The sequence below is a fragment of the Myxocyprinus asiaticus genome, chromosome 2 (assembly GCF_019703515.2).
Source record: "Myxocyprinus asiaticus isolate MX2 ecotype Aquarium Trade chromosome 2, UBuf_Myxa_2, whole genome shotgun sequence".
NCBI classification, from domain to species: domain Eukaryota; kingdom Metazoa; phylum Chordata; class Actinopteri; order Cypriniformes; family Catostomidae; genus Myxocyprinus; species Myxocyprinus asiaticus.
Window position 1 is genome coordinate 10,366,454 of NC_059345.1, and position 24,999 is coordinate 10,391,452.

General features: G+C 34.9%; 1 protein-coding gene and 1 long non-coding RNA gene across 2 annotated transcripts in view; one reads left to right on the forward strand and one right to left on the reverse strand.

Moving 5' to 3' along the window:
- LOC127412645 (nuclear factor of activated T-cells 5-like) overlaps positions 1-24,999 on the forward strand; it is a 69,348-nt gene that overhangs the window by 39,561 nt on the left and 4,788 nt on the right. Inside the window, exons 2-11 of the mRNA XM_051649186.1 lie at positions 4,600-4,725; positions 15,870-16,464; positions 17,591-17,777; positions 19,351-19,541; positions 19,922-20,094; positions 21,592-21,726; positions 21,870-21,922; positions 22,525-22,657; positions 23,191-23,259; positions 23,337-23,431. Coding sequence (XP_051505146.1) covers positions 4,600-4,725; positions 15,870-16,464; positions 17,591-17,777; positions 19,351-19,541; positions 19,922-20,094; positions 21,592-21,726; positions 21,870-21,922; positions 22,525-22,657; positions 23,191-23,259; positions 23,337-23,431 — 1,757 coding nt within the window. The remainder of the gene's footprint in view (positions 1-4,599; positions 4,726-15,869; positions 16,465-17,590; positions 17,778-19,350; positions 19,542-19,921; positions 20,095-21,591; positions 21,727-21,869; positions 21,923-22,524; positions 22,658-23,190; positions 23,260-23,336; positions 23,432-24,999) is intronic.
- On the reverse strand, positions 19,361-20,007 carry LOC127412845 (uncharacterized). Its single transcript, XR_007892490.1, has 3 exons — positions 19,904-20,007; positions 19,656-19,686; positions 19,361-19,466 (listed from the first exon to the last, which is right to left on the reverse strand). It is a non-coding gene; the product is annotated as an uncharacterized LOC127412845 (long non-coding RNA).

Genomic DNA, 24,999 nt, shown 5'->3' on the forward strand with positions numbered 1-24,999 from the left:
CGGCTGGATGGAGCATAGCTTCACTACAGCATTCTCAACATGTGTTTTTCTAAGTTTTAATGCATGCTAATTTTTTAATGCACGCTATGTAGTCCATTAGACAACATCACCTTGCATTAAAGGCGATAAAATCATCATACTGAGCTGCGCGCGCAGACCTCAATACTTGGTGCGCAAAACACGATGGCGGTAACAATCAACAGAGATTTTTTTTTTTTTTTTTTTTTTTTTTTTTAAATGAATGGGTAATTTTGAGTAGAAAATAACTTTAGCCTTCACAAAACAAGAAGTTACCAAATGTTACAACAAAATCAACAATAAAAATGATGTTAATAACCTTGCAGAAAGTGAAACCATGCAAGCTCATTAATTATTCAAGCATGGTGCATGCTGGGAATACCAGCTTCGAAAAGTTACGTAACATTTACTTATTTTATTTACCTGTGGAATTTACTCAAATTAGCAAATAAATATGACAAAGTTTTCTCCTTTAAGATTGAGACATGATGACAAATTATAAAGATAACAAACAATCATAAATAATACTTATAACTTAAAATTTTTACATGTTTGAACTACATGTAAAAATTTAGAATTTACTTAATATTTTCAAGTTGATGCTTAAACTAACTTTATCAGTGTAGAAAGTACTTAATCTTTACTGCTATATTAACCATAGTTTGTTTTTTCTTCAGTGTATACTTATGTTCAATTAAATGGAATATACTGTATTGCCTTCTAAAGCCTTTTTTGTATTGCTTAATCAATAATTTACTCGTCTGCCACAATAAAGTATTTTAATTATCTGAATTATTATATTTATTATTTATTATATATTTTATTTATATTTATTTAAATATAATTATTTAATGATTATTTATTAAATGATTTTATTTGGGTGGCCTTTCATGGCAAATATTGATATGCGATTAATTTGATTATTTAATTGTCAAATCTTGTATTAATTAGATGAAACATTTCAATCAAATGTCTTATATCGGCCACTGTGCTCTCTTGATATCAGTATCGGCCGTTCAAAAACCCATAATGATCGGCCACTATAAAACTAAGAAACTGTGTTTCTGGGCATGTACAGTGGTGGTTCTATGTATTTTTTTAAGAACCTTAGAGTATGTGAACACCATGGTATATTAATATGGTAATCATTCAGTACCATGCTGTACGTATATCATAGTACCATGGTATTACCGTCTGATACATCACTGTACCATGGTTCTGCCATAGTACTTTTTGTAAGGGCAGGCACAAAGTGTGCATTATTAAAGGCAATGAAAAAGAATCGTGCCACTTTACCATCTGCTTAAAGACCAGACAATGATATTTGGATGAAGTTTAAGTCTTGCTTGTGAAAGAATGGTGAAGTTTTTGTCTCAAAATCCACATTCATAGGTTTGTTTAAATTATGAACAGAGAGTCTCTGTGTTTATGACCATACTGAGGAATTTGCCTTTACCTGCCCACTTGTTTGCATCTATTCCAGGCCATATAGAGGTGAGTTTATTCTCAGAATTTAAGAGGCTTCTAAGCAACATGCCAGTGCTTTTAGAGCAATGGCTTTTAATAGTGAGAGGCACTTTATTTTGTCTACTCTATTTTGTCTTGAGGATTTGCCTACTTTAAATCCTCTAAGCATCAGGTATTATGTTGACCATGCAGGTGGAAAGGTTATGGTGTGGACATATGCAGACATAATTATATATGTAAAAGTGAACGTATTTTTTAATACATGTTAATACAAGTTAATACTTCACTATATAGCGAAGGATACAGCAGACCACCTCGATCTGGCACATTCTGCGGGGACTGTACAGCAACACTCCACTACTGTGATCCTGACACCTGAATCATCTCTTTAACTTGCCTGAAAGTGCGCTAGATTACACCACACATCTGGAAATACAGTATGTCAGACCATTTGATCATTATTTTTGAATAAAATTCATTTTACCACCTGCATTCATCTGGCGGTCACAGCATGATGTTAATAGCGCCGGACAAATTTTGTGAATGAAGCACAATCTACAATAAGGGTTATTGATAACCACAAAATTTCATTTAGACTCTTCCCTCCTTTTCTAAAAAAGAAAACGCAAAAACCTAGGTTACAGTGAGGCACGTTGAATGGAAGTGAATGGGGCCAATTTTTAGAAGGTTAAAAGGCAGATATGTGAAGCTTATTATTTTATAAAAGCACTTACATGAGGCCTGGGTAGCTCAGCGAGTATTGACGCTAACTACCACCCCCTGGAGTTGCGAGTTTGAATCCAGGGTGTGCTCCAGCCAGGTCTCCTAAGCAACCAAATTGGCCCGGTTGCTAGGGAGAGTATATTAAAAAAATAAAAAAATAGTAATAAAAAAAAAAAGCACTTGCATTCATTCTTCTGTTAAAACTTGTGTATTATTTGAGCAGAAAAGTTGTTTAAAGGGTTGTTGTAACACAATGAAGTTGTAAAATTTGCTATAAAATTATAAAAAAAAAGTTATTAAGCCATTTTATGACACTAAATTACGTTGACACGCATATTGTTTACGTCTTGCGGCTATGCTTTTGAAATAATAAGTATTTTAATGTTTACGGATTGGCCCCATTCACTTCCATAGTAAGTGCCTCGCTGTAACCCAAATTTTTGCGTTTTCAAAGAAAAGGAGGGTCAAATCGAAATAACTTTGTGGTGATCAATATTATGCAAAAAATGCTGTCAATTAAGCTTAACTTGTTTCCAATCGGCTTAACACTCACCAAGCGGCAAATGCGAGTATAATTTGACTTTGGCGAGTTAATAAAATGGACTTACCAGTTGGCTGATAAATTTTAAGGAACTGTCACATTACATGGTTTTAACCTATTGTCATAGTGAAAAACATAAATGATAAATGGCAAGGTACAGAGTAAAAGATTTGTAGCAGTAATTTTTCTTTCTTTTTTCTTTATGCCACAATTTATTCTATCAGTGAAAACCAGCTTTTCAACCTCTCAGATGCGTTTCCCCTTTCCCCCCATCTGTTTTAAAGTATTACTCATCAGCATACCAAACAAGGATTTAAGGCTTTGTGTTCTTGTTCTGTTAAACTAACCGACTACAATCACAAAGTGTGGAAGGCTTGTAGACTAAGGCCTCTGGCATGCGAAAAATGTTATTTATCACTTACTATTGGTGTAAAATAAGCAGTCAGGAATTTTCCCGTGTTGATGGCAATGCAGGTAAATGGCCAGGCCCTGTAAGGTTCAGAAGAACACTGTATACCTGGAATTGGACTGGCACATGTATCCCAAGACTTTTCTGGTCATGGAAAAGTACTGAAATAAATGTTGTGCTGACTATCACCCCCGGCTTGTGATAATCCACTTGAAATTAGATATTGGAAAGTCACTGCACATATCAGTTGCCACAAAGAAATCTGTGCAAAGATATTTTGACCCGCTGCTGTGTTTACTTAAATATATAATGGACTAGTTAGGTAACATGTCTTTCTCTAAGTTCTCACTCGTCAAGCTCTTTTGTATCTCTTACGAGTTGCTTGTTCATCCAAGGGATTTCGTGTTTTAAATGATAACTCCTGAGCTTCTAGCTATCTATCAATGGGTTTATGCTCACAAGTCCTCCAAGACCATTTGTTCTACAGTCAGCTAACCATTTTGATTCATAAGACAGCACCAATTAGCTATTTCAACTTGCATTATATGAAAAGAAAGAGACTGCGGAGTGATTTGAGATGTGAAAGTTGCACATTTAAAAATACTGTTTATAGGTAATTATTAAAAAATATTTGACTATTCAACGCTGCGATTCATCAGTCAGAATCAAGAGTAAAGGCTAATTTATACCTACTAGGCGAACAGGCTTCTTTTAGTTCGCCAAAAAAATATGACACAATGCACTGATGTTTGTTTGGTGATATTTCTCTTGTTCGCCAAAAATACCTACATTTTCTGACCTAGGGGAACTCGACTTGTCCAAACTAATTGTGGATGTGGTTTGGGCATGACTTTCGTTACTTCTTTATTTTCCTCCACAAACATTTTTAAAACGACGACACACTTCATTCGCCTTTAGGGTGCTTTAGCTTGTTCAGGAGAAAAAAGTTTGGCTTCTTCAGTTGAATAAATTAGGTTTAAAGGTGCACTCACAAATCTTTTGAAGTATGTTGAAGGGGCAATCATTGGCTTACACTGACACCTAGTGGCCTGGATGCTGCATCATTCAAACACAGTAGTTTCCAGTTACCAGTGCTATTGTAGAAATTCACAATGCACAGTAAACCAGGATTAATTTAATCCATGAGTGAAAGCGGCCAATAACAGGGCAGTTAAATTACTGAGACTAAGCGAGTAGTATTCAGCTGGTCATGTGATGCTAACATGGCTGCCCCCATGAGGCACCCCTACCCCATGTAGAATAAAAGAGCTTTTATAAGGTTACTGATATGACTGAACTCTTCATCTCACATGAGTTGTCTTGATTTTATACATAGGTTTCAAAATTACTATTCACTTCTTTAGAAGTAAAACTTTTTAAATGAGGAAAAAAATTACTGAAAGGCTCTAATTAATAGTTTTCTCTCTCTAATTCCCTCTAGAATCAGTATATGATCTTCTCCCCAAAGAGCTGCAGCTGCCATCTACTAGAGAGCAGAACGCAGCTGCTATGAGTCAAAACAGTGGTGGAGAGGCAGGACCTCCCCCGGCAACAGCCCTTGCTGCAGGTAAGCGTTCATATTTTGACCATCTTTTCTCTCTGTCTCAAGATGACTCCTATCTTGAGTCTGAGGCTTATAAAGAGTGGAGCTGAGGCCATATAGCTCCTGCATGAGGGGCATCAACATGCATATTCAACTCTTTCCAGAATGGCACTGGGAATTATCACCTATTTTTATTTGTATTGGGGTCACTTTGGAAAGTTAATTTTGTGAAATTGCTTGGCAAAAAAGCACCTCTTTCGGAAAGTTTTTTGCCATTTATATGGGATCACATTATAAAGGTCTAATACCAATTTCGGGGATCAAATCTAGGAAAACAAAATATCTGCATATGTTTTGTCATTAACTGTAAGAAATATTTAAATATTCCAAGGAAACAATTGAAATAAGAAAGCAATACAAGAGACCTGTTTCCATGATAGTAGAAGAATGGTGAACATTACATCAATACTGAGATGTTTAATTAAGAAAGTATATTCTATATATCTATATTCAGCTTCTAATAAGATAAATATACTTTCTTAATTCAGTATTTCAATTATTAGGGTTGTTGTTACATAATAGAAGTCATTTTATTGGGTTATTGTAGTGAAAAATAAAACCCTAATTGGGGCATTAGTGTAGCTAATATACTTGCAAATAGTAATTAAATATCTAATATACAGTAGTATTAGATATTAAATATCTAATAAAGTCTTATTTTTGTAACTTGGTGATCAACAAGCAAAAATGAGTTAAAAAAAAAAAAAAAAAAAAAAGATAAACAAAACATCACACAAACCAATTTCAGACAGCAGTTAGACTGTCTTGTTACAGTATATGAAATTCAAATTGGCTGTCCAGCTTTTTTCCAACGGAGTTTTGTGAACGAACCTTTCATAATAGGTCCACTGCTTCTTGGTCCCACCAATTTTGGTTCTGCTAAAAACAAAAGCCCAAAACAAACACAAATAAATCTGAAACTAGGATCTTTCTTTTATTAAAATTATTCACTGATCTTTCAATTTTGAAAATGCCCAAATTATTTCATTGGCAAAACACAAGTTGTCACAAATAAATGTTAACAAGTATAGTTGGCTATAAAAACATGCTTTCTGTTAAGAAAAATAAATAAATAAATCTAATCATTTTTAGTAACCTCCTCCTGGCATGCATTGACCATCTAAAAAAATTAAAATAAATAAACACACAAAACACTCCACAGAAGCATTATTTTGAGTTCCTATTTGTACATTCAAAATGCAATTCACTTTAGTTTCTTTTACTCTGCCCCTTTATCAAAGTACCCAGGTTTAGGGTGAGTTTCAGTAAACCAGAAGTCTGTTGCCTTTGGACATCTGTACCTAACTGCAGCCAAATGCATCCCTCTGACGAGGCAGGACATGCTGGCTGCAGCTGAAGGAAGGTGACGTATTTTCCAGCTTAAATGAATTTCATTGTGGGATTGTAGGTTTCACTGCAAATTGGCCTTACGTCTGGCTATTTTCTCTTCCTGTTTAATGAATATTTTGTTTGTGTGTCTTAATTCTTGAATGAAGAATAAATTGTAGTAATCAAACATTTGCTCTGGTATTTTTTGTATGTGTGTGTTCAGTTTATTTCGTTTTGTTTTGTTTGTTGCTTTGTTTTGTTGTTTTTGTTTTGTGTTGTATTTATTCTGTTTTGTTTTGTTTTTGTTTGTTTTTTGCCTCTTTTCGCTTGTCATTTTCATGTCCGTCTTTAACATAACCACATGAAAACTGTTCTCTTCTCTCAGTGCGAGAGGGCTGTTGTTTGGGTTCACCTGTGTTGAGCCATTCTAAGCATCACATGGTGTACACAGCAATGCTCACGATACCCAACCGTGCTCTTCTTGCTTAAGCTATTCACAGCTATTCTTGTCACCACATGTTAGCTGCCAGAGATGTTGCTTGACCTAAGCCAGACCCTTTTCTGCCCTCTACGTCTTGCCACCTTATCCCTAACCCTTGCTTTTATCTTGCCTTCTACACTGAGTAATGGCTAAACATAATTGCAAAGGGGTGGTTCTTTTGCTTTCTTAAAAGGGGTCTTTGTGTATTCTCCAAATATATGGAAAAGGTCAGGGCCATGTTGCCAAGTTGGCTCCTTAAGTCACTTTCTGCACTCCAATTGAACTGTTCTTACTGTAAATATCATATTTATATATCTATTTTTATAAAGTCTCATATATTCCTATAAATTATTGTTGTTGTATAAAGTTTTTCCTTTTAAGAGGCGTTAGAGGAGGGGCTCAGATCAAGGATTGGCCCTGTTTTAAACAAGGATGCATGCTTAAGGGGATGATAAGTATGCATCCTTGTTTAAAACATGGATGTGTCTTGTTTTAATAGCAGTAGAATGAATGAATTGTGATTATCTTTTATCAAAAAGGATATTTTGAGGCTCTTTAAAGGGATTTTGTCGTCAATTATTCACCATCATGTTGTTAGGGTTAGGGTTAGGGTAGGTTAGGGTGTCGTTCCAAACCCATATGACTTAATTTCTTCTGTGGAAACTATTTCTTTAAAGCCCTAATTCAAGGCAACAACTGTGGATTTGTTGCTCTATTCTGATTAGTATCTCACTTTGCCTCTCCCTCTTCCCCTCATAACCTTGACCCTCTAATATGGGACCCCATTATTAAAAAATTGTTTCCAAATGGTTTCACATCTTCAGTATATTTGAACTTAAATGTTTCCTTTAAGATAAAATCAAGAATTCTTTGTGATTGCATCCTCAAGAATGTTGCTGCCTAAATCAATAAACACTTCACTGGTCCCCTTTTGTAATTTTTGTCTTCCATTGATGAATTCATTCAGCTAACATTTTAACTTTGCCCCACAGGGTTTCTGTTGGCTTGTGTTACACTTTCTATCAATAGTGAAAGCTCTGAGGGCACTGGGTATAACACAACACACTCAGGTTGCTGTGTTAAGTTGGCTACATGCCGAGTAAAGTGTACAGTGCGGCCTTAGAATGAAGGCCAGGCTAATGAATCAGAGGGGGGTGTGTAACTCTGACACAAAGTTGACTATACAATCTCTTATCTGACTCATGTTTGTCTTTTAAAGAATTTCAATCCTTTGAATTTATTTTGTTTGGATTTAAATCAATCTTAAATTTCTTTATTTTCTCAGATACATTTTTTCAAGGTTTATAGATAGTTGATGCAAAAAATGACCACAGACTTTTTTATCAGCATTAAGATTTTAGGATAAAATAAATCAGTGTTTTTTTGTTTTTCAGTAAAAATATCTAAACATCCTTTGAAACAAGATACATTTTAAGCAAACTAAGATATGCAAGATCATAAGATTTTTGTTTTCAAAAAATGTATCTTGAAATAAGTTTATAATTATTATTATTTTTCTTGTTTTAAGGACAAATCTAAAAAAAACTTTAGTGAGGATATAAAATACGGAAGCCCTGAACCGCAAGGTGGGGAAAAAAAATCACTAGGTTATTTGTTTTATTTTTTTTTCCAGGTGTTTTAGTGCCTTCCTGAGCCTGTGTCCTATAATTTATGTATTTTTTTGTTGGGCCAAAATTGTAGTTTTTCTCTGACATTAATTTTTCTCTCTCTGACATTATTTTCTCTTTAAAAATGTTTTTTCTTTCTGAACAAGAAAAAAAAAAATTATTCTCGAGGCAACACATGAGAATTTTATTTCTTGCTAGCTAACAATTAGTAGTGGTCCCATTAGAGATGCAAGAGACAGACACAGTGTTTTTCAATGCTGTTGTACTTCTCTGTATTGCTGTATGACCGCCAAGCAGTTGCAACATAATGCGTAATGAAAACTGTCTTTGTAGTCCTCCAGCAGAACAAAGATTCAATTAATTTCTTTAACAGTTCTGCACAAACAAAGGAGCAGATGACTCAAATGACGCTGTATCAGATGTCAACCTGGCACACCGCTCAACCTGGCATACACCCCATTCAAACTTGACTGAAACTCTGAAGCTTTTAATAGGCTTTTAATCTCACTGGTTATCAGTGAAATAAATCATGTTGCCATTGTTGTTTCAACATCAAGGGCAATTAGTTGATTCAGACATGTTAAATAAATGGAGGATGTTTTGTGTTCTCTATTCTTGTCACCTGTTCATACAGTATTTCTCACATGGTAGGATGTTTTCCTTATCTGATTATGCATGGCTTGGGTAGACACCCTTCCTGTGCATGCAGGTGTCCTCTGTTAATCATGCCACATTTCCACCAGTTTGATCAATCTGTTTAGGCAGAGTTAAATTTATTCATTTAAACTGTTTATGTTGTGAGACACATAACTCTTTCAAATGGACATATATAGATAGGCCTATACATAAATTAGGAATGGGAGGAAGGCATACATTTTTCTAGCTTGTGTTAATATCAGTTTTGTGTGTTTGGAAAGATGCTCTAAGGCCAGGTTCACACAGCAGCTGAATACAGTTGTCAGACCTGTTTTGAGTGCTTAATACGGTTGCGTTCACACACAGGATGGTTATTTACGAGTGTGACAGCCGCATTCAGTAACCAAACTGAAACCCGCAAATGTTCAGGTCTCACAGCCGCATTCTCGGCAAACCTGTGCTGTGTGAAAGGAACCGTACTGTACAACTAGTTGTTAGTCATGTCATATAACTTGAGAGCCATGGTGCACTGTACACGAGCGTGTCTCATGTGTTTCATGTGGGGTTTCGTTAACTCACAGAGATGAAGATATGAGCTGTGTGTCATCTAAACATAAAAACTAATCTAACACATCTGACACAAACATGAAAAACCGGTTGTGAGTGAATTGTAACAGAATGTGGAGGAAATGATCTATACAGAGAAAATTAACTTTATGGAGTCTATAGACAGTGCCTTGAGAACCATTCGATACTTCTTTGAGTCTAACTCGATTTGCAACCGGATAACTCAAATTATATTAAAGAGACCACCAGTACTTTCAGCAAAGTCTGGAGATGTACTTGTGTGATGTTGCATTTCCTTGCATTGCTTTGTTTCTTTGGCTGTCAGTAGAAAGTTCTGGTTGTTCCGTCAATGTTTTAGACCTCTGTTAAGATCGTGGATGTTTGTTGCTAGGATGATGAGGTGGGGCTTTGAAGCGACGCCTTCCGCAAGGGAGACTCGCGACTCCCGTCATGTGTATGTCGTAGCGCAGAGAAGAGAAGGGCTTCCTCTGAGCTTTAGTCCGAGCCTTCCTGGACTTCCACATTGCACGGAACTTGAGAGGCGCCAGGGCAAGGCTACAAGCCACAAGGGCCAGAGCGTGAAGGATGAGAAGCTGCAGAGGAAGTGGAAGGAGCAAGAGAAGAATAGAGAGTGTTCTTCCTTGGTACCAGAGTCTTGAGTGTAGACTGGCCACACCCCAAAGGTGTCCTGATCCAATCAGAAGTGACATTTCGGAGTCACATGGTCAACTCTTTCCTTCCTTTTCAAAGTTGATTTACAATCCTTTGTGTAAAGGATTCTTAAAAATTCCCACTCGAAAAAGTACATGTTTTAATCATACATTTTATACCTTGAAAACGGTGCAAGAGACATGACATCTGTTAACATCAACATTCTCTACGTAAAAAAGCAAGCTTTTACATACTAAAAATGTCTTACTTTCATGAATTTTCGACATGCAAGTAACAAAACATGAAAATACCTGATTAAAAATCATAATGGTTAATTCATTGGTTTACAACATGGATAATACAAGATTAAGGATTATAATCATCGATTTGTCAGTTATAAGTGATTACAAATCACTACACATATTTTAAAAGGTACATCAGGCTATAATCATTAATTTGTCAGTTAGAAAATTGATTACAGGTCAAAATGCATCATTTTCAGAATTATCTAGCAAGGCTAGGTATTGTGTACATTTTGGTACAAACAGGTAGATTCTGTGCATTTAGACAGTTAACTCACAAGTACTGTGACTTTGTGTGAAATGTTCCTGGATTAAGATGAGAGGTCTTAGTATTAGAATTGTGTGAAGTTTCATAGATCCTTTTTAGCTGCAGTTTGCAGAATAATGATCATGATGTCTCGTGATCTGATGAGTCTAGTTTAAGTGTAGCAAATTGGTTTATATAGAAGGACAAAAGGAGAGTGTCTTAGCTTTTCCTGGGGTTTCCATGGAGTGTGTTCTCTGTCTTTTATTGCCTGTCATCTCTGCCCATAAGGTCTATTTGTCGAAATAATTAGCTGGGCATGTCATAGGGGTATTCCCTGATTTACAACATTTACGAGAAGGGGTCCTCTGCATTCACAGATCTTCTTTTGTTCTCAAGATTGTTAACACTCAACAGATGTCGCGGCCGTAGACTGGCTGGCTCCAGTCTGAATCTCTTCATAGCTCAGGAGAAAGTCAGTGTAGATTCTGTATTTTAATAATTCTGTATAGAAATGTTGAATTTCTCATAGTTATCTTCTGCATCAAAGTCCAACACAGTGTTATTGTGCTTATCTGATTCATTCTTTTGAATCTGCAAAAAAGGGGAATCCTTATATATATATTTACTATCGATTGATCTGATGCAGTGTGGAAATAGCAGAATTCTAGTTGCATGGTACCTGTGTGATTTGCATTAATGGTGTGGTCACAAGAAGGGGAGATGATTGCTGACATCAAACGTGCACATAATTGTTGTGCTGTAATCAGATTATAAATTCTAACTGTTATTCAATATAAAGAGATGTATAAAAGCAGGGTTACCTACAGTTGTGCAGAGTTTGCCTCAGTGGTACTGACACCTGAACAGGGCATCCCCTGCAAAAAAAAAAAAAAAAAAAAAAGTAAATGAAAACACTTCACATTAAGTTTTGTATTTGTTAACATGAGTTAACTACATTAGTTAACATGAGCTAAAAATTAACAATACTGTTACCCTTTAAGCTCTGAAGGTGTTTTCAAAGATTTCTTGTTTCAGTGGCATACCCAAAATTAAAGGCTAATAACTAAAAAAAAAACAAACAAAAAAACAAGGAGGGTCGAGTGTTTGGTATTATTGTTATGAAAACTTTTCACATTTTTTAATGATAGATTATGATACATTCTGAGACTCTCAGCCTAAGAAACTGCTGAAAAAACAAATTTAGCCAAATATTTCTTATTTTTCTTATTTGACATTATGTGGCTCTGAAAAACTTTTTGTTTTGTTTCCATTCATTTCAACTGTAACTGAGAAAAAAATGTGTGTTGATACGATAACGTCATTACAAAAATAATTTATAGTGTCTAAAAATGTCATATACATAACTAATTACACGTGCAAACACAACAATGACTAAAGGTTTGCATAGCATGGAGACATGATTTTAGTAATGAGATTTCACAGAATGAGTGTCTTTTGACTCAGTGAGTCTGTGTCATTTATTTAGCGCCATCTCCTGGTGACCATATGTAACATTGTGCTTTGTGTGGATTATCTAATGATCTATGCATCCGTTTACCTTATGTGTAGGCTCGTTTAAAAGATAATCTCCTCCTCTAAGTAATCTTATGTGATATTTTGTGTTCCGTTTATTTTTCGTGAAGTTATACATGAAAACACGCCATAAATGCAACACCAACATCATTGTCCAAGACATATATTTAGCTATTACTCGCTATATTTTTGTCTGTGAGTAAAACAAATAGGCTGGTTGTATTCTACTCTTTGAGAGCTTTCAAACAATATATGTCTCATGACTATTTGATTATTTTTATGTTTTTTCTGTAAAAAACAATATATGGTTCATATTTATTTTTTGATACCTATGATGCATTTACTAATGTTAACAATTTGAACCATACTCAAATTGTTGAAAAATGTTATGTGTTTTTGTTGACATCACGCTCATCATGATATTATTTGTTTAGGTAAATCTACCACATTTTGGCATTTTACTTTCTTTGAACATTAATTTTAGAGATTAATGCATTTGTAAATTTATTTTTCAAATAACAAATCTTAATTTGTTCTTTAGCCATATTGTATACTGTTTCCGTTGGCATCTTTTTTAATTATAGTCGCATTATTTTAAGACATTTCCGTTTCATTCCCATTTTCAGGGAAGCGATTTTGAAGATTTCGCCTGAATTTCTTTCGGAATGTTTTTTGTTTTTTACCCATTATCCTTTCTCTGAAGAATTATGGAAGTTGCAAAGCAACGTTAGTATAATCCTGCTTGTTGCAACAGGGCATTATTCCCACATATTTGAGCTTTTGGAATGGGAAAACTGGACTGGGGTAGGACTAGAACATGATCAGATTAGTTTATATGAAAACAATACTGTCCCCAGACTGTTGATGTCTTTTATGTAATATTCTTTCACAACAAATCATTAGAGAAAAGACTGGTGGTAAAGGATTGTTTCGAAAACCTTTAGAGTTATAAGTGGATTAAATGAATAAATTGTGAGCTGATTTTCACTTGTCATGCATCATGAATAGGATGACAGAGAATTCACTTCATGTGTTGAAGAGCACACTCTGAGATAGCAACATCCAGAATTAATGTTTGTTTTAAAGGGAGGGTGAAACTAAACTCATTGTTTTCATACAATGAACACAAATAGCTGTTTCAAGTTACGTCATTCATATCCTGGAAGTTCATAGGCTTTTTCTAACAATGACTGTTGCTGTGATTTGTTCAAGACATTTAAAAGGTTTTCCCAGCATTATTTATTGGATTTAATTATTAATTGGACAACAAATTAATATGGGACAAATTAATGTTTCATAAATGTTGTATTTATTGTACTGAATAAGGTTTAAGACAACACATTCCCATCTATCTTTTTCTTCTCTAATTTGCATATTTATGCAAAACAAACTAAATGCTGAGAAGGCCTCACAAAAATGCCACAGACAGGCTTCATATGTTTCCCCACCCTTTAATACTTTAGGAATGCTTACAAGCTGTCATAAAGTTACTTATAAACTTATAAGGTGTTATAAAGTGTCATCTTTACATCAACCCTTTGGCAGAAGTCCATGCCATCTGAGATGTGGAGTTAGTCTAATTAGAACTTCAAGGCAAATTAACGTTGAATGACATTAGTTTTAATTTGACCAAAAAATACAACTGCAACAGTTCTGAAGCCTTCTTCATTTTAATACACTTTAATGGTCAGCTCTTATTGCTCATTGGTTGTCTCATTTTCATTCCAGGGAGTTCCCTCTGAAGCAGGGAGTGTCTGCATACAAAATGCTCTGCAGTTCTCTGCTTCATAGGTCAGGCACTGGTTTATGTTGTTTCTGTGGCTATGCTCACTTCCATGAAAATTTGTATACGAATTTGCTTGCATCATCTGACACACGCTTGCAGCAACTGGATGAAACATAAATATATTGAAAACCACTTTTTGTAACAATTGAGGATGATATACAATACATGTATACAGATTTTATATGTATGCTTAAATGAAACCAAGGCAAATGAGGAGGATATTATGGCTAGCAAACTGTGTGTAATGACTTGGAGAGTGATGTCATGCACTGCTTTACAGTCACTCTACACAAAATGCTTGTTTTCCTTTTGCGTCCTGAATGTCCTAAGGGAAAACACAGACGTTATTCAGCATGATCATTCTCATTGTTTGTTTGTTTATTTATTTATATTCACTGAACAGCATTTCTGCTTTTGCAATTGTTGACATTTGCCCTCCAAAATGACAATTAAACAAAAGTTTGTTTAGGTATTTTAAACCCAGTAGGGCTCAATTAAAAGGCTTTTTTTCCACTTGCCCAGTGTGGCCAGTAGTTTACATATGCATATGCCTTGCAAATATTTACAAGAAAAAAAGAAGACTTTATAAATACATTTTTAATTCATAAGTTTGTAAAACATATTATTATTAATATAAATAAATAAATATATATATATATAATATCATTATTATTAATACGTTTTATAAACTTATGTATTATAATTGTATTACATTTTCTTTTCAAAACAAATCTTATTTACAAGGTAACTGGAAATTATGCAGCTGTAATGTAACTAATGTAATTATAATGTAACTATATAATATAAGCTATTTATTCTTAAACATATTTTTAATTCATAAGTTTATTAAACATATTAATAATAAAAAGATATGATATATATATTGCATTATTATGGTTACATTTTAATAGTAGAAACATATTTATATTTTTTATTAGTAATAAGTTTTATAAACTTATGTATTCTGTATAAAACAAATCTAATTTACTAGGTTGTTAATATAAGATATTAATTCATAAATACATTTTTTATTCATAAGTTTACAATACATTAATATATATATGTGTATATATATATATATATATATATATATATATATATATATATATATATAATTATTATTTATTATTATTATTACATTATATTTTAGCAGCATATTTAATATATAAGTTTTATAAATGTATGTATTAAAAATTATTTATTAAGTTTTCTTTTAAAAACAAATCTAATTTAGTAGGTTGCAATAATAATTGGAAATTATGCAGCTTTAATGTAACTATAATATAATGTAATTATAATGCAGCTATATTATAAGCTATTTATTCTTAAATAAATGTTTAATTAATATTTTATTAAATGCTAATGCTAAAAAATATATATATTTAAATATATTTAATATAATAGATTACATTATTATTTATTATTATTACATTTTATTTTTAGCAACATATTAAATATATATATATATATATACACACAATATTTTTATTATAAATAACTATAATATAATGTAATTATAATGTAACTATAATATAAGCTGTCAATTCATAAATACAGTTTGCTGGAGGACAAAGCTATACAGTGACATACAGTTAAAGAGAAGTTTGTTAGTCTGTTAGATAAAGTTACCTCGGCAACATATTAAAATCAGATTCATTAGACAAATTTAAACTAAATGTTTCAGTTTGCAAGGCATACAAATGCATGCACCATTGGCCTGATAGCGCAAATGACAGTTCCATGAACTTGCCTGAAATTTTCTCACACTGGCCCCAAGCTAGGAGACCATACTTTTTGTTGAGCCTTGCCGAGTAGATAACTCTCCATGAAACAATAAAACCAGGAGCAATTGGAAAGTCAAAGGAGACAGAAAGCTATCGTGATGAAATGTATTGCTGACCTGCATATAGAGATGCCTTTATTCACTGTCTGATTGTACACACTACAGATGCCTCATCCGACTCTTCTGCTGTGAACATGGGAAGTCCTCGAACTGCTTTTCCCACCTCTTCCTGTTCAACCGTGCACTCCACATCTGCTTCAGAATGGATTGCTGCAAATGACAGCAGCACACCAGGAGATTCAAACAGCCGAAGGAAAGCTGAGGTGTTGGAAGGCAAGGTCTCCAGCTGTAACAGGGTGTGTGGAGAAAAGGGTGGAGGAACCAGCCAGCAGACCCAACAGCAACATCAGATGACGCCCTCCAAACGGTCTGTCCTCAGCATCTCGCCTCCACCCGAAGACCTGCTCGATGACAGCCGCATGTCCTGCCAGGACGACCTTCTGCTGGACTCGGAACAGAGCAGCAGCATCTGGATGGAGAACTCTGTCTCCAAATTCAGCATCGCGAGCTCCAGCTCCTATAATGACAACAATGAAGTGCCCCGCAAGGCCCGCAAGTACACCCCTCGGCAGAAGCCTGGACCAAAGCCGATCCCAGCTGAAGAGGCCAACATGGATGTCTTCGATGCAGATAGTGCCAAAGGTCCACACTTTGTGCTTTCACAGCTTGGCCCAGACAGCAAGGTCTGCTCCAAAGCAAGGTGAGTTTTGCTCTACCATGGTAAACTTTGTGCCCTATGCATTCATTCACCACCCAAATATTTGTTCCTTAAAGTAGAAACAGGTGAATTAAAGAGTCTTAGGCCTTAAAACTCCTACCCCAGACCATACAATAAACCCCAACCAATTTGTTGGAGTTGCCACAAGGAATAGTTCACCCAAAAATGAAAATTCTCTCATCATTTACTCATCTTCATGCCATCCAAGATTTGTATGACTTTATTTCTTCTGCGAAACACAAACAAAGATTTTTAGAAGAATATCTCAGCTCTGTTGGTCCTTACAATGCAAGTGAATGTTGACCAGAATTTTGAAAGTCCAAAAAGCACATTAAGGCAGCATAAAAGTAATCCATACGACTCCAGTGGTTTAATCAATGTCTTCAGAAGATAGGGGTGGGTGAGAAACAGATCAATATTTAAGTCCTTTTTTACTATAAATCTCCACTTTCACTTTCACATTCTTTCACATTTTGAAAGTGAAAGTGGACATTTATGGTAAAAAATTAAAAAAAAAAGTTCTTAAATATTGATCTGTTTCTCACCCACACTTCTATCTCTTCTGAAGACATTGAATTAAACCACTGGAGTCATTTGGATTACTTTTATGTGGCCTTTATGTGATTTTTCTGAGCTTCAAAGTTCTGGTCACCATTCACTTACATTGTAAGGACCTAAAGAGCTGAGATATTCTTCTAAAAATCCTTATCTGTGTTCTGCAGAAGAACAAAAGTCATACACATCTGGGATGTCATGAGGGTGAGTAAATTATGAGATAATTTTCATTGTTTTGGGTGAACTATCCCTTAAACAAGATAATGTCAGTTTCCAGGTTAGCCCCTTTCATACATTTAATTTACATTAGTAAAAAAGTTCACGTTTGAGGTATTACTGAGTGTAATCTGTGTTGTAGAACAAACCTTGAAAGTCTCAAGTAATGTTAATCACAAACCTTATTTTACTCCTCTGGGTTTAAAGACCACCAAGTGAACAGCTCTATAATTTATACAGATATCTCATCTGTAACTTCTTGTTGTTGTGCTTGAAAGGTTCTTAATGGCAGCCAACCAATTTAGTTTAATGCTCACCAACGGTGCTTGTTTTCTAGTTCTGGTGGACCACAATCATCTAGTCACAAAGGTGGGATACTGTCTGGTCAGTATCCTCAGAAAAGTGAAGGGAAAGAACTAAAGATTCTGGTGCAGCCTGAGACTCAGCATAGAGCCCGTTATCTGACCGAGGGCAGCCGTGGGTCTGTGAAAGACCAAACACAACAAGGTTTCCCTACTATTAAGGTGGGTCACACAGACTTAATGTATGTGAACCAAACAAACCTGGATGTCATATATACTGTAGGAATAACAAAGTTGCTGCGCTTTTTACTGTGGCCGTTTTCACTCACACTGTAAAAGTCATTGCGCAACATTTTTAAATAATAAAAATGGTACTGCTGTAAATCCTAAAACTACATCACACCTTTCCCATGCTCACTAAGTTCATTAAAAAATGAGCTTTTAATTCGCCCTTTGTTATAACATGTTGCAGTTTTCCCTTAAACACACTATAAAGCCAAAGTTACTTTAAAATAACTCTTAATATTTTAAAAAAGGTAATTTGCTCTATTTTAATTAGCTCTTTGGTACAAAATATGGCAGTTTTATGTAAACCACACTATAGAGCCAATATATTTTAGAAAGATTTTTAGAAGAATATCTCAACTCTGTATGTCCAAGTTAACAGGGTCCAAAATTTTGAAGTTAAAAAAGCTTACAAAGGCAGCATTAAAGTAATCCATTAGTGTTTAAATGCAAGTCTTCAGAAGCGATATGATAGGTGTTGGTGAGAAACAGATAAATGTTTAAGTCCTTTGTGACAAGGTTCTTTCAAGGAGGAAGCAGGAGACGGGTACAAATTTAACGTGTATTTTTTATTTCCCACACAAACTTCAAAATGCTTTCCAGCTTCAACACAATGACCACACACATGAACACACTGCTGCGTGCAACTCTCTCTCCCCTCCGGTGGTCTGGATTGCCCTTTAAATTCCTCTCCGCTCTCACTGCAAACACAAAACAGCTGTTAGAGGTGATTTCCCACAGGTGTGAATCCTTACCATACTCATTCTCTCTGCCTCGCTCTCCACAGACATCGCTCAGCCACGCCCCCATCACCCCATCCATTTTTACTATAAATCTCCACTTTCGAACATGCCCCCAAAGCGCTCTTCTCATTTATAAGTTTTTCTTCTTTTGTTTTTGGCGATTTGCATTCTTTGTGCATATCGCCACCTACTGGGCAAGGAGGACACTTTGTAGTAAAAAAAAAAAAAAGGACTTTAATATTGATCTTTTTCTCACCCATACCTATCATATTCTTCTGAATACATGGATTAAACCATTGGAGTCGTATAGATTACTTTTATGCTGCCTTTATGTGCTTTTTTGAGCTTGCCACCATTCACTTACATTGTATGAACCTACGGAGCTGAGATATACTTCTAAAAATCTTCGTTTGCGTTCAGCAGAAGAAGGATAGTCATAAACATCTAGGATGACATGAAGGTGAGTAAATGATGATAAAGTTTTAATTTTAGGGTGAACTATGCCTTTAATATTTGAAATATTTAATTTTCTATATCTTAATTAGCTCTTTGGCACAAAATATTATACTTTACTCTAAACCACACTAAAGTGCCAAAGTTACTTAAAATTGTATTTTTATTTTTGAATAACTTTACAAATATTTTAAATATCTTATGCGCATGACTTTAAAGCATTTAAAGTCTTATATCATGGTTCTCGTTCTTTGCTGTTGATGTGTGTATACCCATGTTGTTCTGTTAAACATGAGTTTCCTGGTTCCTCACAGATTGAAGGAGTGAAGGAGCAAGTGATACTGCAGATTTTTGTTGGCAATGACGCTGGGCGTGTGAAGCCTCATGGGTTCTACCAGGCCTGCAAAGTTACAGGCCGAAACACAACAGCCTGTAGAGAAGTAGACATTGAAGGCACCACTGTTATTGAAGTGCCTCTGGACCCCAGCAACAATATGACTCTGGCGTATGTAGCAACATCTTAAAACTGCATCAAAGTTCAAACATCATAATTTCTCTAAGCATGCTTTAAAATGTTAAAGAGAGTTCACTAAAAAAATTTAATTCTGTCATCACTCACCCTCATATTGTTCCAAATCCATAATTTTCTTCTGTGGAACACAAAAGGCGATGTTAGGCAGTAAAACATGAGGGTGAGTAAATGATCACAGAATTGTCATTTTTAGGTGAACTATCCATTTAATCATTTAGTTTGCAACATAGTTTGTCATTATAGTTTATTGAATATGCAAAAGCAATACACAGTCTGCTAATTCAGAGGTTGTAGAAGTTATATGGTGTTGATAGTAGTGATAGTGATTAACTGACAGTAGGGTGTCTCTACAGTGTAGACTGTGTGGGGATCCTGAAGCTCAGGAATGCTGATGTGGAGGCCCGTATCGGGGTGGCCGGATCCAAGAAGAAGAGCACCCGTGCCAGGCTGGTGTTCCGAGTCAGCATCCCACGCCCTGATGGCTCTCTGCTCACGTTACAGACCTCATCGTCCCCCATACTGTGCAGTGAGTGGCTTTGGGTTATTCATAGCATCTCCCTGCTGGCGAGCCCAGCTGGTGCTCTCATCACATAGGAGAGGTAGGGATTAGAGGAGGGGATAATGAATGTTTATATTATTAAGACCATAGAGCCAAAAAAAAAAAAAAAAACATTGACTGAATGAGTCTAAGGCAGAACATTAGGTGCCCACTGAAAAGAGCTTTTGGTTATGTCAGTTTTGTACTTCTAGGTTTTCCTGTTTTGAAATTCAGATGGATTTCTGTTGCCTGTCATTTAAAGGAATATTCAAGGTTAAATACAACTTTAGCCCTGTTAACAACATCTTTGGAATGCTGTCGATTGCCACAGTAAATAATCGCAGTTCTTTTTATATAAATACTGGAAAACGCCTACAGAAATGCACATACAATGGAAGTCTATGGGGCAAGTGTTCCAGAGGGTTTAAAAGCAGAAATTATAAACTTTTGTTAAAGAATTTCCGGTTGGATGTAATTCTGGTTTTGCATTATTCAGTTGCTAAAATGTAAACAGTAGGTTACTTTTTAGATAGTTATTTTACGTCACTTCTATGTTCATGTATGTATTAATGTTTAAAGGGATAGTTCACCCAAAAATGAACATTCATTATGTACTCATCCTCATGCCATCCCAGATGTGTATGACTTACTGTCTTCTACAGAACACAAGAAGATTTTTAAAGAACATCTCAGCTCTGTAGGTCCATAGAATGCAAGTGAATGGTGGCCAGAACTTTGAAGGTCCAAAAAGCACATAAAGGCATCATAAAATTAATCCATACGACTCCAGTGGCTAAATTCATGTCTTCAGAAGCAATATGATAGGTGTGGGTGAGAAAAAACATTTAAGTCCTTTTTTTATTTTAATTTTTTTACTATAAATCTCCCCTTTCACATTCTTTTACATTTTGAAAGTGAAAGTGGAGATTTATGGTATTAAAAGACTTTTAAAAGACTTAGATATTGATCTGTTTCTCACCCACATTTCTGTCACTTCTAAAGAATGGATTAAACCACTGGAGTCGTATGGATTACGTTTATGCTTCCTTTATGTGATTTTTGGAGCTTGAAGGGTCTGTTCACCATTCACTTACATTGTATGGACCTTCAGAGCTGAGATATTCTTCTAAAAATCTTTGTTTGTGTTCTGCAGAAGAAAGAAAGTCCAATCAAAAGATGTCTACCTCTATGGTTCACTGATAACTAACCTACTTAAAATAATAATTAAAAGATTTGTGAACCTATGAGAAGCAGATATCTTAAAATAAGGCTTAACTTTAGTCTGGCAAAATTTATTAAGATTAGGAAGTACATATATCCATTTGGTGTTTCAAGATGATTATATGGATTTGTTGGCCCAAAAAAGTCAGATTTGTCAGTGGAAACTAAATATTTAGTCACTGTCTGCTGCTCTAAAACATGTTATCTGGCTGAGTATACTAACAGTCGGCTTTTCTCCCTCTCTGGTTGGTTCTGTTTTTATAGCCCAGCCTGCAGGAGTACCTGAGATACTCAAAAAGAGTTTGCACAGCTGTTCAGTTACAGGGGGGAATGAAGTCTTCATTATTGGAAAAAACTTTCTTAAAGGAACCAAGGTCATTTTTCAGGAGAATGCTTCAGGTAAATTATTAGTATCCCATCTTTATGTGTTAGATAATGCCCTTTTCTGTGCATCTTGTCCTATACTTGTATGAACATAGGCCTACTTTTATTTTATTCCTATCATATATAGCACTTCTTGGCCTTTTTAACCTCTGTTGCAGATGATAAATCCTGGAAAGCAGAGGCTGACATTGACATGGAGTTTTTCCATCAGGTAGTAAGCCATTACATCTGCTGTTCCTATTTTTTGACTGTGTGGGCTGATGAAGCGCCGTAAAAATAGACGCAGCTTTGTGCAGGTCACAGACATCACTGTCGCCAATTGTTGACTGATATGAGTTTGGCAAGAACCACCGATTGCTGACCTAGATACGCAAACAGTATGCAATGATGTGTTTAGGACTTAATTCATTTGTTTTAAGCCAGTGTTTTTGAATATATCTGTTTTACAATTACAGCCCTGAAGTATCAACATTGACCTTTTAATTTTCAGTGTTTCAATATATTGTTGATTATGCACAACTAAACAGTCTTACTATAAAGTGCACATATAATCAAATTATTAAAAAAATAAGTCAAGTTTCAATTGCAAAAAAATGACGTTTAGATTAAATAATAATGTCTCTGTCTTGAGTGGTGCCCATGCAACACATGCCACAGCAATGTTGGAGTTAACATTTTTAGAAGTTTATTACACAAGGGATATGTTCAAAGCCCAAATCCTAAGTATGAGCAATAGTAATTATTTAGAAATTGCTTAAAATTCTAATTTTGCCTTCAGTTTAGTTTTAGTTTTCTCTGTCTCTCCACTTTTAGAACCACCTCATTGTCAAAGTCCCTCCATATCAAAACCCATCTATCACATCTCCTGTGTCTGTGTGTATCTGTGTTGTGACAAATGCTGGACACTCCCACGATGTGCAACCATTTACATACACTCCAGAGCCAGGTTAGTGTAATCTCCACCTTATAAACATATCAGAGCACAACTCATTCTCCTCCAAAACAGGCTCACTTAAAACTGATGTAACATTTTTGGTGTTAAAATACTTCTATGCCAGCATAATATGCCAGTTTAATATGCAGAGACAGCTATAAGTAAGGCATTCATACATTAATTTTCTCAAAAACCAATGGTGTGAGTTGGGGGCGGGACTATCTGACTGTTTGAACAACTGCAGACGAGGGGTGTATTCAGAAAGCTATTTTGAAAACATTGTTTATTTTTGCAATTCCGTTCGGTGGTGCTAGTGTCACAAAAATTACACACTTCAGCTTTAAACTGTAAACTGTATAAATGTTTTTTTTGTCTGTATTAAAGTCTTTATTAAATAAAAATGCTGTCGTCATTTACTCATGTTGTTAAGAAAGTCAAACGGGTTTGAAACAGCATGAGCATGAGAAAATTCTGACGGTATTTTCATTTTTGAAGTAACTATTTCTTTAAGTAAGACACTGATCGTGTTACAATAATGTTTTCAGCTGTTGATTTGTCTGTAAAGAAGGAAGTCTTGCCTCCAGTGACACCCTGTTGTTTTGAACAAATCAAAGGTAAGGAATACATGAGCATTTTTCTGTTGTGCATGTTAAACAATTATAAATGACCTTCTGTTTGTTGTTTGCAATAGTAATGGACAGCGCTTTGATGGCCCCAGTTTTGCCCCTTGTTAAACGAGAAGAAGTCACTCCAATGGAGGTCTCCAGTAACCCCTCGGCCTTCAAGGTATGTACAGGGGTCGTGACAAATAAGGTTGTCTTAGATTATAAAAATGAGAAATTTCATTAAAAAAAATGTAGTTTAAAACACAAGTTCATAGAAATTTAATATTTGTTTACATGTTGGTTTCAAGCATTTTTGAGAAAAACAAAAACATTCATAGCGTTTTCATTATTTTGACTTTAAAAATGTCAAGTCGTGTAACCAAGTAAAAGGTAGTAAAATACTTTCCTTGCATCTTGAATACACACAGTTGTGTGTACACAACATAATCATTATTTTCAAAAAAGTTTTCAAATGTATTTTTCAAGGTAAAAAATATTTATTACAAATATCATGAATCTTTGAGTCATGAATATCAAGAAGTTTTCTTAAGGTTACTCCATTGGACCTGAACAAATTTCAGAAAAATTTGAAAATATCATATCAAAACATATTGACCTCTCTGTTTTTGGTTTTCTTGTCACATGAAAACAAAATGGCTACATGCATGCTGGTTACACCAATTGACTTTTATTTGATGCACAAAGTTTTCAAATATTAATAGTGATTAAAAAAACATATATATATATATATATAATGTTATATTATAATTTAAGAAATAATAAAAAAAAATAATAATTTTATTTTATTTATTTTTTTCTGTCCTCGGACAGTTATACCACTTAGACAGTTTTACTTTAAGCCCCTCCACCCAAAAAAATAAAAATCAAAGTGAATTTGAACTCAGAAAGCATGTTCATCTTAATTTATGTGCAAGTAATTGTTTTGTGTGAATTGTATTTTTTAGTCCAGACACATCATTGATCCACATGTAAAACACTAGACTGAAACAGTAAATTATTATCGCATATGTATTTCTATTAGCATTTAATCGATTAAAAATTGTAATCTATTTAAATACATGCCATGCCAGTTTATTAATCTAATTAATCGCATACATCATTATTTGCTGAAAAAGGCCCCAAAATAAAGATAATTCATATAAATAATGCATAATAATTCTATAATAAATATATAATACGCATTGAAATTCAGTTTAAAATAAATTGCGTTATTGTGGCAGATGAATAAAGCATTGATTAGACAATACAAAAAGTGGCTTAAGAACTCAGTATATTGTTTGTTTTATTCTCATATCACTGAAAAAGCCTGCAGCTGATAGCAGTCTGTTTTGCATTGAGTTCGTCAATGTGTCCAGTTCTCACAGTATGCGTTCTTGTGTTCCATCAGTACTGTTTTTAATTGTTGCTCTATATACTGTATATTCTCAGACGGACGCATTTGGAGCGTCTTGCTGGCATTCAGCATCATAAATGCTGCATTGTTTCATGTTAAAAGTAGTGTAAACTTTGAAAATCACATCTCAAGATTCCTGTATTCTGTTGTGTTTCGCCCACCTGTTGTGCTTCCACCTTGAGCGGTTCTCATTCTGTGGCTGCACTGCTTGTGAGCTTTGTTGAAGCGCGCTGCCACCTATTGACGCGTCTCGTAAAAATTACTTCAAGCTTTAAAAAGTCTGTGATTTCGCTTGCTGACATCGTCTCTACAACCGTCTCCAATGTTTATGTATG